This window comes from Pseudopodoces humilis, chromosome 1, assembly GCF_049639895.1.
Source record: "Pseudopodoces humilis isolate 2021_Gansu_Grassland_sample_001 chromosome 1, ASM4963989v1, whole genome shotgun sequence".
NCBI lineage: Eukaryota > Metazoa > Chordata > Aves > Passeriformes > Paridae > Pseudopodoces > Pseudopodoces humilis.
The window spans coordinates 46076329-46091407 of record NC_142200.1 but is presented as its reverse complement, the minus strand read 5'-3'; the positions used below and the strand labels follow the sequence as shown (position 1 = coordinate 46091407).

Sequence of the window (15079 nt, the reverse complement as noted above, 5' to 3'; positions counted from 1 at the left end):
TCCCTCACCATCTGCGTGGGTCTGCCCACAGCACCTGTTATTGTATCACAGAGGTCCATGAGGTTGATTTGGGAATGTTTTGCCCTGGGTAAACTATGTTGGATATGTCCCATCACCTTCCTGTCTTTTGTGTGTTCTAAATTTGTTCACTGGATCTCCTTCCTCATTGAGCAATGGGCCCCTACCCCCATTAGCTTTTCTTTTGTTGCTCTTCTACTCCTGGAATCTTTCTTTTTGCACTTCACCTTCGTTGGTAGTTCTAACTCTGCTTAAACTTTGGCTTTCCTAACTCCTTCTGGAGTTAGGAAAGCCAAAATACAAAATACAAAGACATTGCATTTTTGGGCAATGTCTTTGTATTGCCATCAAGTAGCCTGTCCCTGCTTCCACCTTCCATGCACTTTCTTTTTGAGTTTGAGATCAGTCAGGAACTCTGTGTTTATCTGTGCTGACCTTCTGCCATGCTTGCAAGTTGGAAAAAATTGTTCTAGTTCAAAAGAGGCAGTCCATGAGGGTCAACTGCCTTTCTTGGTCTCCTTTCCCACCCAGGAGACTTTCACACAGGATCTTGTCAAGCAGCTCTCTGAGCAAGGACAAATCTGCTTTACAGAAGCCCAGAACTATAATTCTGCTGTTCGTCTTTTTTGCATGTCTTTCATACATTCAAAATAACTTGTGGATTACTTGCACCTTGCTGCATTGTCCTTCTGACATCTTCCTGAAGCTCTGTCTGGGCTGGGGCCACTGATGTGCTGCTGGAGTGAGCTCCAGTAGCCGCTGAAGAACGTGCAGAGTCCTGAGTGCCCTGCTCATGAACTGCTCACCAGTCCATCCAGGAAACTGTGTCCCTGCTCAGCCCTGAATTGCAGCACTCCCTAAGGAGGAACTAGACAGGGAGCAGGGGCTGGGACAAGTGTTTCAGTTGCTCCAGGGCAGAGCTTCCTGCTCTTGGCTCTTGTGTATGAGCTCATCAGGGTGCCTTATGACCATGATTTACTCAACTTGTACTTGCCATCACTGCTGTAGTTCAAATTACTTAGGATTTTTTTTTCTGGTGTGCCTGAACCACATATTTATAGAGACACACACTTTTCTCGTGGAAGATCTATTTTGTGCTCATGGGACTGTTCAGTTTTCAATTTCTTCTGGTATTGCTGATTTTAGACACAAGAAAATTAATATGTAGCATAAGAAAAAAATCATGATGCAGTTTCTTGAGAAATATGTATATGGTGGTAAGAAAGTAGCCTAAAAAGAGATATTTTATGATATAAAGGGATATTTTTCCAAATATATTTTTTAATGGGAGGAGGGGCTTATAATGCATTAAAGAAAAAATTCAGCTGCTTTATGTGAGAATTCATGATTCAGAACACTGTAGAGAACAGGTGGTTAAAGAACACCACATGATGATTGGTTATTTATTGCAGTCACATTCCATTTTTTCCCCTCCTTAATTGTATGTGGAAACAGTGTAAAGGATGTTATTGTTTCTTATTCTTCCTAGTTCCTCTCTTTATCTTGTATTATCCTTTTGTTTTATTTTGCACAGCATAACACGGCTGGGATTAACTGTGAGAAGTGTGCAAAAGGTTACTATCGTCCTTACGGTGTTCCAGTGAGAGCTCCCGATGGTTGCATACGTGAGTCCTTCTCTATGGAATGTCTTCTCCTGGTGGCTTGAGGGGTTTGGGCTATAATCAAGGCATAGGATGCGTCTTTTGGGGAGGAAGAAATGAAAGAGTGGGCAAAAGATGTTGGAGAGCAGCTACAAATTAACTTCTGTGTTGCTTTGAACCTTTTAAATTATATTCTTCTCAGCTTATGTGTCATATGAGCATACTCAGAGCAGCAGAAAGATAGGTAGTAGCCCAGAAAAGGGTATGGAAGAGATAGGACCATGGAAACCTGGGATGCTGTACCCACCCCACAGTGAGGAGGATCTCAGGACCCCTAGGAAGCCATTCTCATCTCCTGTTCTCATGATCTTGTTTGTCCTACCTCTCTGATGTACATGTGAGTTATCCTTTGACCCTTGGTGGCTTGAAAGTTTTATTCTGTAGCTCAACAGGTCACCAAGATCACTACTCCGATCTTATGCAGTGCTGAGTCCATTGACTAATAAGTGATGCAATAGGGTAATTACTAATAGAACATTTGAAAAAGAACTGGGTGTAGGTAAGAGGAAAGTGCTGGATTACAAACAGGCTGAAGGAGCCATGTGACAGGTAGAAAGAAACTAGAGTTACGTTGTGTTTGGGGATTGAAAGGAGTGGGAAGTCAGCAGGGCTGTGGTCATAGTGTGTAAATGGAAGTGAATAGTGTGGTGCTTAGCCTAGACCATGGAGAGAAATGAGTGGTTGCCACAGAAAAATTGCTGCAGTGCTGTGAAGGAACAATGTGCAGCTTTGGGAGTGAAAAACGTCTAAATGCTCTAAGAAAATAACATGGATTTTGCTTTTAAGGGATATATTGGTGATATGTAAGTACTTGGGAAATGTTAACTCTTTAAATAATGAGTCATTCACATCTGCAGGTTTGTTGTTACAATGCCATTGTTCACTGCTGTAAAAGGCAAATTGATTATTTTCCAAAGGATGCCTAGTTGTTGGTACTTTTTCATAGCCTGCAGTTGCAACTTGGAGCACTCAGATGGCTGTGAGGAAGGGTCTGGCCGCTGCTTCTGTAAGCATAATTTCCAGGGAGACCACTGTGAACGCTGTGCTGATGGATTCTATGGTTATCCATTTTGTGTCTGTAAGTATACAAGTAAAATTGCCTATTTTTCTGTATTTTAAATGGGCATTAAAGAATTAATGGTTTTCATTGCTCTTGACTTGGTAAAAAAATCTGGTATTTCAGCTTCACATGTTTATGTGTTCTGATAAATCAGTTAAAATACTGATGAGAGCTGGGTTTATTTAACAAAATGACAGTGACATGGAAAAGAGATTGTGCTGCATTCTCACAATTCTGAAATCATTTGAGACATCAAGTTTACAACCTATCCTCAGTGAGTTGTGAACTCCAGTCCTAAAGCCCTGAACAAATTGTTTAAAAGTATGTCAGGATTTTTGGGGATAAAGACCACGTGCACAGAGAAGTAGAACATGACTATAATGAGAGAGGGGTGAACATGGGTATGTGTTCTCCTTGACACCTACTAGGATTTGGAACTTACATCTCTGATAATTCTTTTCCCATAAGAAATTACATATAAAATAACTGGGCAGAAAATGTAGCATCAGGATTGCTGCATAAAAACTTGCAACTCCATGAAAAGATTGCAGAAATGCATTAGTGGGATGTTTTGTGTCCTCATGAAAAAGATGTGTGTTTCTGACAGCTGATAAAAAACAAGTGTTGATCTGGGACAAGATCTGAGGTCTGACTAGAAGAGAGGTGCCACAATAGAAACACAAGAGGGAAAACACTACAAAACATAGTGTTGTGGTTTTAAACTAATAACTAAAAAAATTACTTATTTCTTGCTGTGAGATATGGATTAGAACAAGAGCAAAACAGGCTTAAAACTTAAAAGGAATAAAGACAGTTTATTAACAAACTACAAGAATAAGAACACTAGAATAAACTTCCAGAAAACCCTTTTATCTCTCACTACTTGACCATTTTTTGTACACATGACAACAAAGAGACAAAAAAACTTTAGAACTTTGGTGGTTAAAAACAGTCCCAGTTCTTGCTACAGTCTTTTCATCAGTCTTGGTAGAGAAACAGAAGTCTCTTTCTGTTAACTTATGGAGTTTCTCACAAGAAAACTATTGCTGTTATAGTTTCCTATTGCTCTGATGTCAGCTGCCCGGAAATCTGTCATCAGTTCTTCTCCTCCCATTTCACACCGCTCTGAGGTGTGTATGGGCCATGAGTTTAGGGATGTCATTTTAAGGATGAGTTATTCAAAGGCAAAAGTCTTCTTCATCTGTCTCTGTGAGCTTTCCTGGAAAAAGAGTTTTCTTTGCCCCCCAAGGCTCCAAAATCTTCACTCTACCCAGTTCCAGCAACTCACAGTATCACAAGTACTCTCTTTTTCTTTAGAAGTCCACACTTTGAACACTCTATTCCTCCCAATACTCTGTCATGAATTAAAGGAGTTTTTTTAAACTACTATTGTTCATTTCCATAGCTTTAACAGAAAGGTATTTCAGCTGTAAGCATCTCCTTATTCTTTCTCTCTTATTTAAAACTTAACTCTTTTCTTCACTGTTTTTAGTGGTTTTATGATATCTTCTTCCTGTTGATTGTCTCTCTCTTTCTCTGTCTTTCTGAGAAAAAAGAGTAATCTGTACGTTTTATCCAGGTAGTAAAGGAATTAAAAGCTTTAGAAAAGCTGCAAGAGTTCATGGTGTCAGGTTTCAGTCCAGCAGCAGAAACTGAAAACTAAACCAGTCTGCCAGCTCTGCCTTCCTTTCCCCCCCCCCCCCCCCCCCCCCCCCCGCCTCCTTTCATCCTCTGTGGCCTTGTCCGGCCTGGAGAGGGGGGATGGAGGAGGCTACCACAGAGCCTTGTTACCTTCTCAAAAGCCGGAAACAAAAGAGAACAAGAGAGCTCTGACTCTACTCCTTAAGGGGGTGTTCACAGGTTGAATTCACTTTTTAATGGTCAAAACTGCTGTCAATTTTAGAAATGACTGATAATTGGTCAGGAGAAAAAACTCCCATCAGCCACCAGCAGTTTCAACTTCCTTAGCTCTCAAAACCACCTTGAAGGTAAAGCTACCCCATGACACATAGAAAGAAAAAAAAACCTGTGAAAATTGAATGCTGTTTGAATTCAATGGCTGTGATATAATACTGTCTGTACGCTGCATTCTAGATTATCACATCTCATACATCTTCTGACATTTTTAGATTAGTTCAGCTCAGGTTGATTGATTGATTGATTGATCAGCTCAGACACTGAACAAAGTCCCACTGATATTTGTGGCTCATTGTCTTTGGATCCCATCTCAATGCAAGAATGTTTAATAGTGGGAAAGACAATCCAGCAATCTGGAGGACTCTCAAATAAAAGCTCCTAAGATGTCATAAATTATGTAAGTTCATGTATCAGGTAGTAATGCCACATAGAAGGAGATGGGCCTTCAGCTGGAAGCAGGAAATGTGGAATAAATATGAAGATCCTTAGATAATTCTCACAACGCTGTCTAGTGTAAGAAAGCGTTCCACACAAAAGGATAAGGAGCAGGAAAGCAACCTGGTGGCATTTCCAAATGGTGTCTGGCCTTTGGTACTGCTTTTTCGAGAAGGTAACTTAGTGTCTGAATTGGGAATCACAAGTGCAATGTCTCTTACCTCTCTCCTAAGAAAACGAAAGAAAACTAAGCTGAAGTTGGTTGCTAGAGTCACATGAATATCATGCTCTCTGTATTGATGGTAGATGACTTCATTGTTTGTCATGATTTTTAATGAAATTAATGTGCTTGTTTCAAATGCTCCTCATTGTTTCTTTTGTTTTAAAGATACTCCTGTATATCCTACTTCTTCAGTTCCCAGAGATGCTGTGGCTGGTGACATAATAGGCAAGTTGATGGTGTTTTTCCCCCATTTCACTGCTTTTCCCCATGTTGCTATTTTTCACTGTTTCAGTGGTGTCTGCTCTTTTTTAGAATTGTAAAGCTGATTTTTAGGTAGTAGTTTTGCCTCTGTTGGTATTTATCTTTCAAAGGAACCTTTGTTCTTGGCAGAAGTTTGTCATATTGTCATGCTTATACCAAACAGTTTAGTGGGTTAGATCCAGAAAGAGTTATGGATCAAAGTAACTTTGGCCAGCCTCCAGCAGACATCTGCAGGAGGGGCTGACCATCTTGTTTGGTGCACTTAAGAACAGATCCATCAAGACTTTCTGACATGTACAACTTTCTGACATGAGAAACAATGTTTGGTGTAAATCTTTTTCTTGAGGCTAACTGACCTTTGCCTCTTGACTGTCCTCTCTCACCTGGCAAATTGTATGTAGCCCTTGGCAGTGAAGGACTTGGATTTCTAAGAAAGCTTCATATTTCTTGTTTTGCTCACTGCAATGCTGTCTGAAATCCATACAATGATTACCTTGGTGGGCTAATATTTTTTAGCCTATATTACCATACTGCACAACAGAGACATCATCACAACTAGCATTTAATCACTTAAGTGAATACTTATAATGCACTTCACCTTCATACAGCATCCAAAATCGTTGCCCTGGTAGGCTTCTGGGTATGCTCTGTTGCATATCACCTTCCCTCACAAATTTTTAAAAGAAAGAAGAAGAAAACTTCAAAGAAAAGTGAATAAATATAACAGGAGAAAACCGATCTTGAGCTCTTTACATTTTCAATGAGCAGCATCTGAATTTGAAGGCATAAGAAAGGCAGCTGTGTCTAAGTGGAAGTTTCAGTAAAAGTTGTAAATTTCTGCTGTCAGATTAAGCACAATTACAGATAGTGGTTCTTATGAATGAGATTTTGCATGTAAGGCTCATACAAATAGGGTATTTTTGTTCAAGAGTAATATTTACTAAGTACTGATCTATTTTTCTCTGTAAAATGACAAGGAATTCTGGGATTATATGCACTAACTTTGTTTTTTTTCTTTTCCTTACCTGTTTTAACTAGAAGGAGGCTGCAAACCAGGGTATTTTGGCCCTCAGTGTCTGTGTAAGTGACGTAGTTTCTTTGACACTTGGAGCCTGTGCTCCAGGATAAATGCCAACCTTTGGCTTCCAAAGGAAATAAGAACTTTAGGATAATAATGCTGCAAATGTTTTCTTTACAAATGTGCTCTTCAGTGTGCCAGTGCCACGGTGCAGGAGTGCTGGGCAGTGACTGCAATGGAAGTACTGGGCAGTGCAGATGTCGAACTGGATTTGGGGGTTTTTCCTGTGATAGCTGTGCACCTGGCTATTTTCAGTATCCCTTCTGTCATGGTAAGCCAAACATTCCCTTTTTGCTAGCATATCCAAAACACCAAATCCCCTAGTTTCATACTGAAGGATGAAGTTATTTTGCCATGGAGATGTATTCATAACAGACTCTCCCAAAACTCATAAGTCAAAGAAGAATAATGTGGTGAGGGGAGATTTTGATCTAAAAATGCCCGTTTCCTTGGTTGCTGTCTGCTGTTTGATGCAGCTGCCAGACTAGTTTGTGTTTGGATTTAGTAACATTGATTAAATTTAGAAGAACTTTGGAAATATTTCTGTTACTTATCCTTGGGGTGTTTTTAAAAAAACATTGTGTTTAATATGAGTTTGCAACCTCACTTTGATGCACTAATCTACCCTATCTAATCAATACTAGAAAACTGACTGATTTTGAACTTTAAAAGCTGTCTCTGTACTGTCTTTTTAGGCAATTTATTGACCACTCCCACTCGAGATTATAAATCTAAACCATAAATTGTTTTGCTTCAGCCCCAGAAGTGATGGAACTACTTTCAGTAGTTGGCAAACCACATGGGATTGATAAATCAGACTTTCAGTGGGGCCAGGTCAAGTGTAGTGCTTTGACACTGATAATTTAACTTTGAGCCAGCTTCATTGCTCTTTTATTAATGTTTTCCTTGTTCCTGAATTGTTACACATGTGAGCAATCAATAAAAGCTGTTATGAATATAAATCTGATGGGAAAATTTTCATCTTGTTGAGCATCAGGGAGCAGGGAATTGCTTTTACTGCTCTTTTTTACAAATATATTTTTATTTCGAGGAAGGTAAGAGAGCCTGTACAGAGACTACCTCTGAAATATCTTTTCTCATTGGCAGTGTGTGAATGTAACTTGTTGGGTACCCAGCCTCAAGTCTGTGATTTCTTTGGGAGGTGTCTTTGTCGCTCAGGGGTCAGTGGACTTCAGTGTGACAGCTGCCAGCCTGGCCACCACTCGTTCCCTACCTGTCAAGGTAAGGCTGCTGATTGCAGGTACAGCATCAAACAGTGCCCTGAAAAGGCAGACAGCAGTGCTTTCCAGGACAGTGCTGCCAATGCAGTGTTCACACCAGCAACTGGGCAACTCCCTCTTGTGCTCTACAGTGAAATCCTCATATATTTTAATTCTCCAGTTTTAGGCGTTTTTTTCCCCTCATGGTCAGACTGTTTGATGTACTTTCAGTCAGCTCATCTGTCTTACTAATGACCAAAGCATTTGAGATCTGTTCTCACATGGAGGCCCACAGCAACATGGCATGCTTGACTGCTGAGGAACCAGCATAGCAGAACTGTGAAGCACTGGTCTGCGTGTGCAGAGTGTCTTTGCTACCTTGTTTGGTACCAAAGTTTGGTATCTTGTAAAAGGTGTGTTCTACAAATCTGAATATCTGAAGCTGTCATTTTGCCCTTCATGGTGGTTTCTCACTTGCTTTAATATCATTTGACAGGAACTAACCCAACCTGTGTCCACGTAGGCATGAAACATGAAAGATCTCTATGGAGTTTCCCACCAAGGACTACCCTGTGTTTTTAAAAGACAGGGAAATTAATGGAGTATAACTTTTGAGTATCATAATGGTCTTGTGTGCATACAAGGACTCCCATCAACTCCTACTTTGCCCTAGGTTTTGTCTGCCTTTAATGTGTATGAGAGAGGGGGCCCTTAATCCTTAGTGATTTTTCCATTGAGAAATAATCTAGAATATTGCAGAGTTCTGGTATGTGCTTTCCTGTACTGATTAACAAGATTTATGTATAACATTATGATTTGCTTTTTTCTCTCTTGTTTTTTTTTGGCTGTTGGCTGTGTCAGTCTTCTTCCTTTGGGCTTATACAGTTTATCTTCTACAAAGGGACAGCAGAATTCTTTATGCCCTCATGCTCTGGTTTCAGCTGGGTGGGGTAGAGTTAATTTTATTCCTAGTACTGTGTACAGTGCTGTCTTTTACCTTTTTTCCCAGTTCTTCTCCCTATTCCATGGGTGGGATGTGAGTGGCTGTGTGTACCTATTTGCCAGCTGGGGTTAAACTGTGGCACCTTGAAAAGACAGACTGTGTTGTGTTTCCAAACACAATGGGTGGAATAAAGAAACACCACATGATTGTGGGTTTTATGGTCTGGAGTAGATGAACATTTTTAATGAGAAACATAAAATCAGGATTCTGCATTGGTACACACTGTTCAGTGGTTTTAAAATAACCTTTTTTTTTTTTTTTTTTCCCTAGAGCAAAATCAAGTAGCAATCTTAAAGCAAATCAAACCTGTATTGAATATGTTTGATCTTTGAACACCAAAAGCTGAAAAGAGACATAAAAGCTTAAAAGAGCATGCAAAAACAAATTGTAAAAGACAGATAAAAATAGTTGAAATCACAGTCAGTGGGATTACTCAGAACTGCTGCGGTTCACAGTTTGTTCAGTTAAAATGAGCTGCCATGGGTTTAAACATAAATTAACACAGCATGTTGCAAGCTGTGGGGGAAAATGAGCAGCCCAGCCTGCTGCTCCTCTAAGGAATTGTCATCATCAAACAGGAGACAGATCTATATTTTTGGGTTGCTTTGACTAGAACTAATCTCTATGGTCTTGACTTGTTGAACTCAATAGAAGCTTTATTCAAATAAAGTGAGATCCAAGTGAAGCCTTTAAACAAAACACTAATTCTAAAATTAGGAGAGAATGCAATAGTCAAATGATGGGGGACTCTAGTATAGGTGTTGCTCTTGGAAGCTTCAGTGTTTGTATTTCTCTTACACTAACTTCCTAGCAAGCCTTGTGTTTTTCCAAGCATCGTTAAAGTAAACACAGCAAATTCAGATGTCTTTGACTGCAGCAAAAAGAGGAACCAAAAGGGGGAACCAGAAACATGAACACGTAGCAGGAAGACAGTGTTTGCTTCATATTTCTGTCAGTCAGCCATTTCTGCCAGTCATTACATCCAATTGGCTAACTACAGCACTTCATCTTGTACCTGGGACAGCTGGGATGCTTTCCTGTACCTGGGAAGTGTGACCCTATGGAACATTCCAGCATCATCTCAAGAAAATAATAGGTCTTGTCTTCAGCTGTTAGCCCAAACAGCTAGTTTGGGTGGTAACTCCATGAGAAGTTTGCTGTTATCGTTGAGAACATGCTTTGAGTATATTTTCTAAAAATTATTTTAAGTATTTCTCTCATGTGACATTCTTGCCAAATGTAAGATGGATTTATGTCCCTTACATGTGTTTTGCAAGGCATCAAACTGAATCTCTTAGCTGTGCATTACAGAACTGCACGAACCAAGATTATCAGTGGTTGAGGAGGCAATTGCAGACTGATGGTTATCTGTTTCAGGTTATTTATTTTTGGTGGTAAAATTATGGTTTGTCTGGTTTTCTGAACACAAGTGATTGATTTACATTCAAAGGTAAGTTTTTTGGCAAATTCTAGATTTAGACATGTATCTGTTATTTTTTTTTCTCTGTGCAGAATGCAGCTGTGATGTTGTTGGCTCATTGGGGAATACATGTGGTGCTGGAGGGCAGTGTCTGTGCCGTAGTAACTATGCTGGGCTGAGATGTGACCAGTGTGCTCCAGGATATTACAGCTATCCCAACTGCTTGCGTGAGTAAAAGCCTTCCCTGCTTTTATGGGGGTTTTCCTTCCTATTTCTGCAACATAGAAGAAAATAAATCTCAAATATATTTCCATTTAAAAGATTTCCATTTTGTTGGCACAGGAACTTTAAGAAAGTGTCTGTCAGTTCCATAGTTAGTGTTCTGTTTTTTCAAGTGACTGCTTTGCATACAAACCCAAATATTATAAGTTAGGCTCAATACACATTTAAAAAATCAATATTAAAGGCTTCTGCTGTCTTAGAGTGTAAAGTATATGAGTCTCTCCAAGGTAACCGTATTAAAAAGCCCTTTCAAGCTGACACCTGCTACATTGTGCTTCTGCACTACTACATTCCACAGCTCTGTTTTCAAAAGATCTTTCAATGTGTTTGTTTTATAAAGGCGTCAACAGCGAGTGTGACCCTGCAGGTAGCGTTGGTTCTCACTCTGTAAGTATTCTGCCACTGCAGCTAGCAGTGCATGTTAATCATTCATGTGCCTTTGCTGAACACATCCAGCTCATTGCTCAAGCCCTGAAGCCTGCTCTTAGACTCCAAAAGAGTTTCATGAGCTTGTTTCAAGTGTAGGAGTGGAAATAAACTTTGTGTTTTGTTCTTTGATCATACCAGTGCAAAACCTTGTCACGGGTGGGTTTTTTTAATCTTGTATATACAGAATATACATACTGTTTATGTCTTTTTGGTATACTCCTAACAGTAACATATACGTGTTGTATATATATGTGTATATATATATATATGTGTGTGTATATATATATATATATTCATATATGCATATGTACATATGCATAAGCCTATGCATGTCTCAAAGACCTTCTGGGTCTGAGTTACAACAGGCCTTCCAGCATCAAATTATTCTTGAAAAATTATTACATCTTCATTGACATTCCACTATTATTTTTATTAATATGATGATGGTTATTAGTAGTTGAATATTACCAGAAATTACAGGCATTGTTAAATGAGTTGCAAAGACCACCTAGAGGGTGAGTCTGATGCACGGTAAGGGTACCTATGTAGGCTTCTGCATGGAGCTATGTATGTCTTCCTCCAATAAAGAAAAGATGAAATATGAAAATGAATTAGTATTTTTACGGAAATATGGGGTTTATTCTTTGTGCAAACCAGTTAATACTCTAGAGCACTTCTAATAAGACTATAGAAGAAAAGTACATCCTTTGGGACCCTTATAATAAATCAGATGCATAAAAAAATATGCAGGGTGGAACAATCCTGTGCTGACAGTATGAGACAGAGAAATCTACGATGTCTGAGTCAGCCTGAGATCCATGTATCTGTGAAAGTCATTAAGCTGCAGGAGCTCTTAACAATACCAGGTTTTTTTAGCAGTAAATAGCAGTAAGTTTTTTATTAGTAAGTAGGTGAACCCATATCAGCTCCTTTCTGTTTTTAGGGATATTGTCAATGTCTCCAGCATGTTGAGGGTCCTACCTGCAGTAAGTGCAAACCCTTGTACTGGAACCTAGCCAAAGACAACCCCGAGGGATGTACAGGTATGGCTTTGTGGCCTATTTCTCTGCCTTATGAAATATCGTCATCTTCATTCTCTGATGCTGTCTGTGGTGCTCTCTGTGGCTTTCACAACTCTTGTTAACAGTGTGTTTCTCACCTGCTTAATTGTAACACCAAATTACCCATGATAGCAGTGGTTACTTTCAGAAACCAGGCCATAATTTCATGGGTGTTTGCCTAGTGCTGAACCAGGGTGTGCTCTGAAGTTACAATGATGTTCACTTCATATGGCCCTATGACAGATCTACTGGTGAGAGACAGGATTTTTTACCTGTAACCCTGAAATCAGAATTCAGCTCATTTTTTTGAGAAAAACAGTGCTTTTTCACTTTCTGTTATTTCCTACCATGGATTGTAAAGCCTTCTTGTGGCCTCAGGGTGTGACAAATCTGTTATGGTTTATATCTGTATAATAACCTGTGATTGTCAGTGTTTTCCAATGGGGAGTGTGTGTTTTTCAGGCAGATAATAATAATTAATGAAGAATAAAAGGGGAAATATAAAAAATATCTTTTCTCTCCAAATGTGTCCTTTGGAACAGATTCCATCACAACAGCCACATAGGATCAGTAGCTTTAGACCTGATAATGGTCATTACATTTTTTACTTTATCATTACATTTTTTACTTTAGATCTCTAAATACTAAACAACTCCTCAAATATGAAGTACTGCACTTTCTGTGTAATTATCTACTTTCAGTCACAGAGTCAGTATTGGGTTTCTCCAAACTTCTGGGTCTGTGTAGTTCCTCCCTGCAATATTTTCTTGGTTTCTATTTCATATGGAGAGTTGATTTGGTCCCAGAGTAGCACTGCAGAATAGAAGATGCCAGTCAGACTGAAGATGCTGTTTTGTATCAATTGTCTGAATGTTTCAAAGAAAGAAAACAATTTAAAATTCAAACTCAATACTGTTTTTTGTCAAATACAAGTTAAATCACTTTAAAACACACCAGTAAATCACACATTCTTAGAAGTCCACATTCTTTCTCCTTCTCTTTTTCTTCTCACCCCATACCAGTATCTTGTATGCTGATCTGAGCCTTCCAGAATAAAATCCACATTGTGGCACATTGAGTCAAAATTGCAGATTCAGGGTGGTAGGGTTTTTCCCTGTAAAGTATAATGAGAAGATGAAATGCAGGTGTCTTCTTTTTCCATCTGTGCAGCATGCCAGTGTGATGTGAGTGGAACACTAAGTGGAGTTGGAGAATGTCAGCAGGTAAAATGAAATTTAAAAAAAGATATTAATTAAATTGATTATTGCAAAGATAAATTACAGTAGCATTTTCTAAGATAGAAATCTTAGTACTGTTCATTGCTTTTGAACATAAAATAGCTAGTTTTATACATCAAAGAATCAATTTTACACAACCTAGGAATGTATAGTGTTTTAAATTTTTTTTTCTTCATGAGTTTATGTATTTTCTAGTCTGTTTCTGAAGATGATAAATGACAGAAATAATGTTCAGATAATGGGGTAGTTTTTTGGTTTGATTTTGTTTGTCTGTTTTTTTTGGGGGGGTGGGTGGGAGTTGTTTGTTTGTTTTTGTGGGCTTTGGCAGGGCGAGTGGGTTTTTTGGGATTTTTTTTGAGATTAGAAAGTTTCTCATCTTCAGAATTAGAGGGAATTCAGAGTATTTCAGAGTATTGAGATATTAAAGTTCTGGAAAGGTACTGAAACATTTTTTGATGAAATTTATTTTCTTCACAGGAAAATGGGCACTGCTACTGCAAATCTAATGTTTGTGGTGATTCCTGTGACACTTGTGAAGCTGGCTATTATGCTCTTGAAAAAAAGAATTATTTTGGCTGCCAAGGTAAAATGAATAAAGGACATCTCTAGTGCAACATTTGCATGTAGCACAGAAGAATTTAGAATTGCCTAGGCTGTACTTTTAGAATGGGGATGTTTGAATTACTCATGTGCACAGCATTTTGCACTGATGCTGGTGCTGTAATCTTGCTTGTGACCTCTTTTGCCTTTCAGCAGGAGAAGGAACAAGGCAGATATTACCACTGTGCTTCCCAGTCATTTTGTGCATGTCTTAGAAAACGGGGTGCTTTTAGACTAAGATACAAATCTTATTTTGGAACACTCAGCCTTTCAATCCAGCTTGAAATTTTTAGCCTTGAGATACTTGTTCCTTAGTACAGCATATTATATCTCATTACTACAGGTGTCCTTTAGTTTGTGCCACAAGTCTTGTCCCCTGTAGAAAGTCATTCAGTATTGTTTGATGTCAGTTGAAAATATGTATATTATATGGACATGTACATTGCAATTTTGTCAGATATATTAAATATTTGAAAATTTAGCATCTTGTAATTTTTTTAAGTTAGGCTGTAGATTTTGTTGTTTGTGGGTTTTTAAAAAAAATATTCTTTGTGATTTTGCTGCAGAAATTCTGACTTGCTAGGAAAACATTTGAATACCAGTTCTGAAAAACTGCAGCCCTACATTTAGCAATGTGGCAGGCTGTAGTATTTGAGTTTTTTTTAGAAAAGTGACTTTTGTCACATTCTAAGGAGAAATTAAAAAGGAAACAGGTACAAACATGGGAGCTCAAAATACTTTCAGCTTATGCACGTGTATTAAGTTGTGTTTGAAAGAGTCTGAAGGGCTCTGGGAGGAGGAAGCGAGTCATTAATGGTGTTTTAATTAGGTGAAGCCGTGGTGTGTTTTCTGGTAACTTTTATCACTCTTTCTCTGATTGGCCTGCCAGGCTGCGGGTGCGACGTTGGAGGATCCCTCAGCCCAGCCTGTTCCCAGCCCTGGGGCAGCTGCCAGTGCAGGGCGCACGTCGTGGGCACGACCTGTCGGGAGTGAGTCCAGCTGGAGCTCTTGGCACAGCTTCAGCACACTTTAAACTGCCCATAAGTCCCATGTTATACTTCCATTCTGAATTTGTTGATAATTAACTTGGTAAATTGCACTGGTTATTGATATTCATTTTCCTGGGCAGTTTCCTACCTATACTGTAGTAAGATTTTCTGACTTGTTTCCTTA

The 15079-nt window shown here is 39.0% G+C and overlaps 1 protein-coding gene across 1 annotated transcript in view; it reads left to right on the top strand.

The window, feature by feature from the left end:
• LAMA3 (laminin subunit alpha 3) overlaps positions 1-15079 on the top strand; it is a 110318-nt gene that overhangs the window by 28825 nt on the left and 66414 nt on the right. The window contains exons 10-21 of the mRNA XM_014253369.2: positions 1553-1643; positions 2626-2757; positions 5480-5539; positions 6614-6655; positions 6787-6924; positions 7761-7895; positions 10389-10523; positions 10919-10965; positions 11951-12050; positions 13239-13291; positions 13784-13889; positions 14796-14895. Of these exons, the coding sequence (XP_014108844.2) occupies positions 1553-1643; positions 2626-2757; positions 5480-5539; positions 6614-6655; positions 6787-6924; positions 7761-7895; positions 10389-10523; positions 10919-10965; positions 11951-12050; positions 13239-13291; positions 13784-13889; positions 14796-14895 (1139 nt within the window). The remainder of the gene's footprint in view (positions 1-1552; positions 1644-2625; positions 2758-5479; positions 5540-6613; positions 6656-6786; positions 6925-7760; positions 7896-10388; positions 10524-10918; positions 10966-11950; positions 12051-13238; positions 13292-13783; positions 13890-14795; positions 14896-15079) is intronic.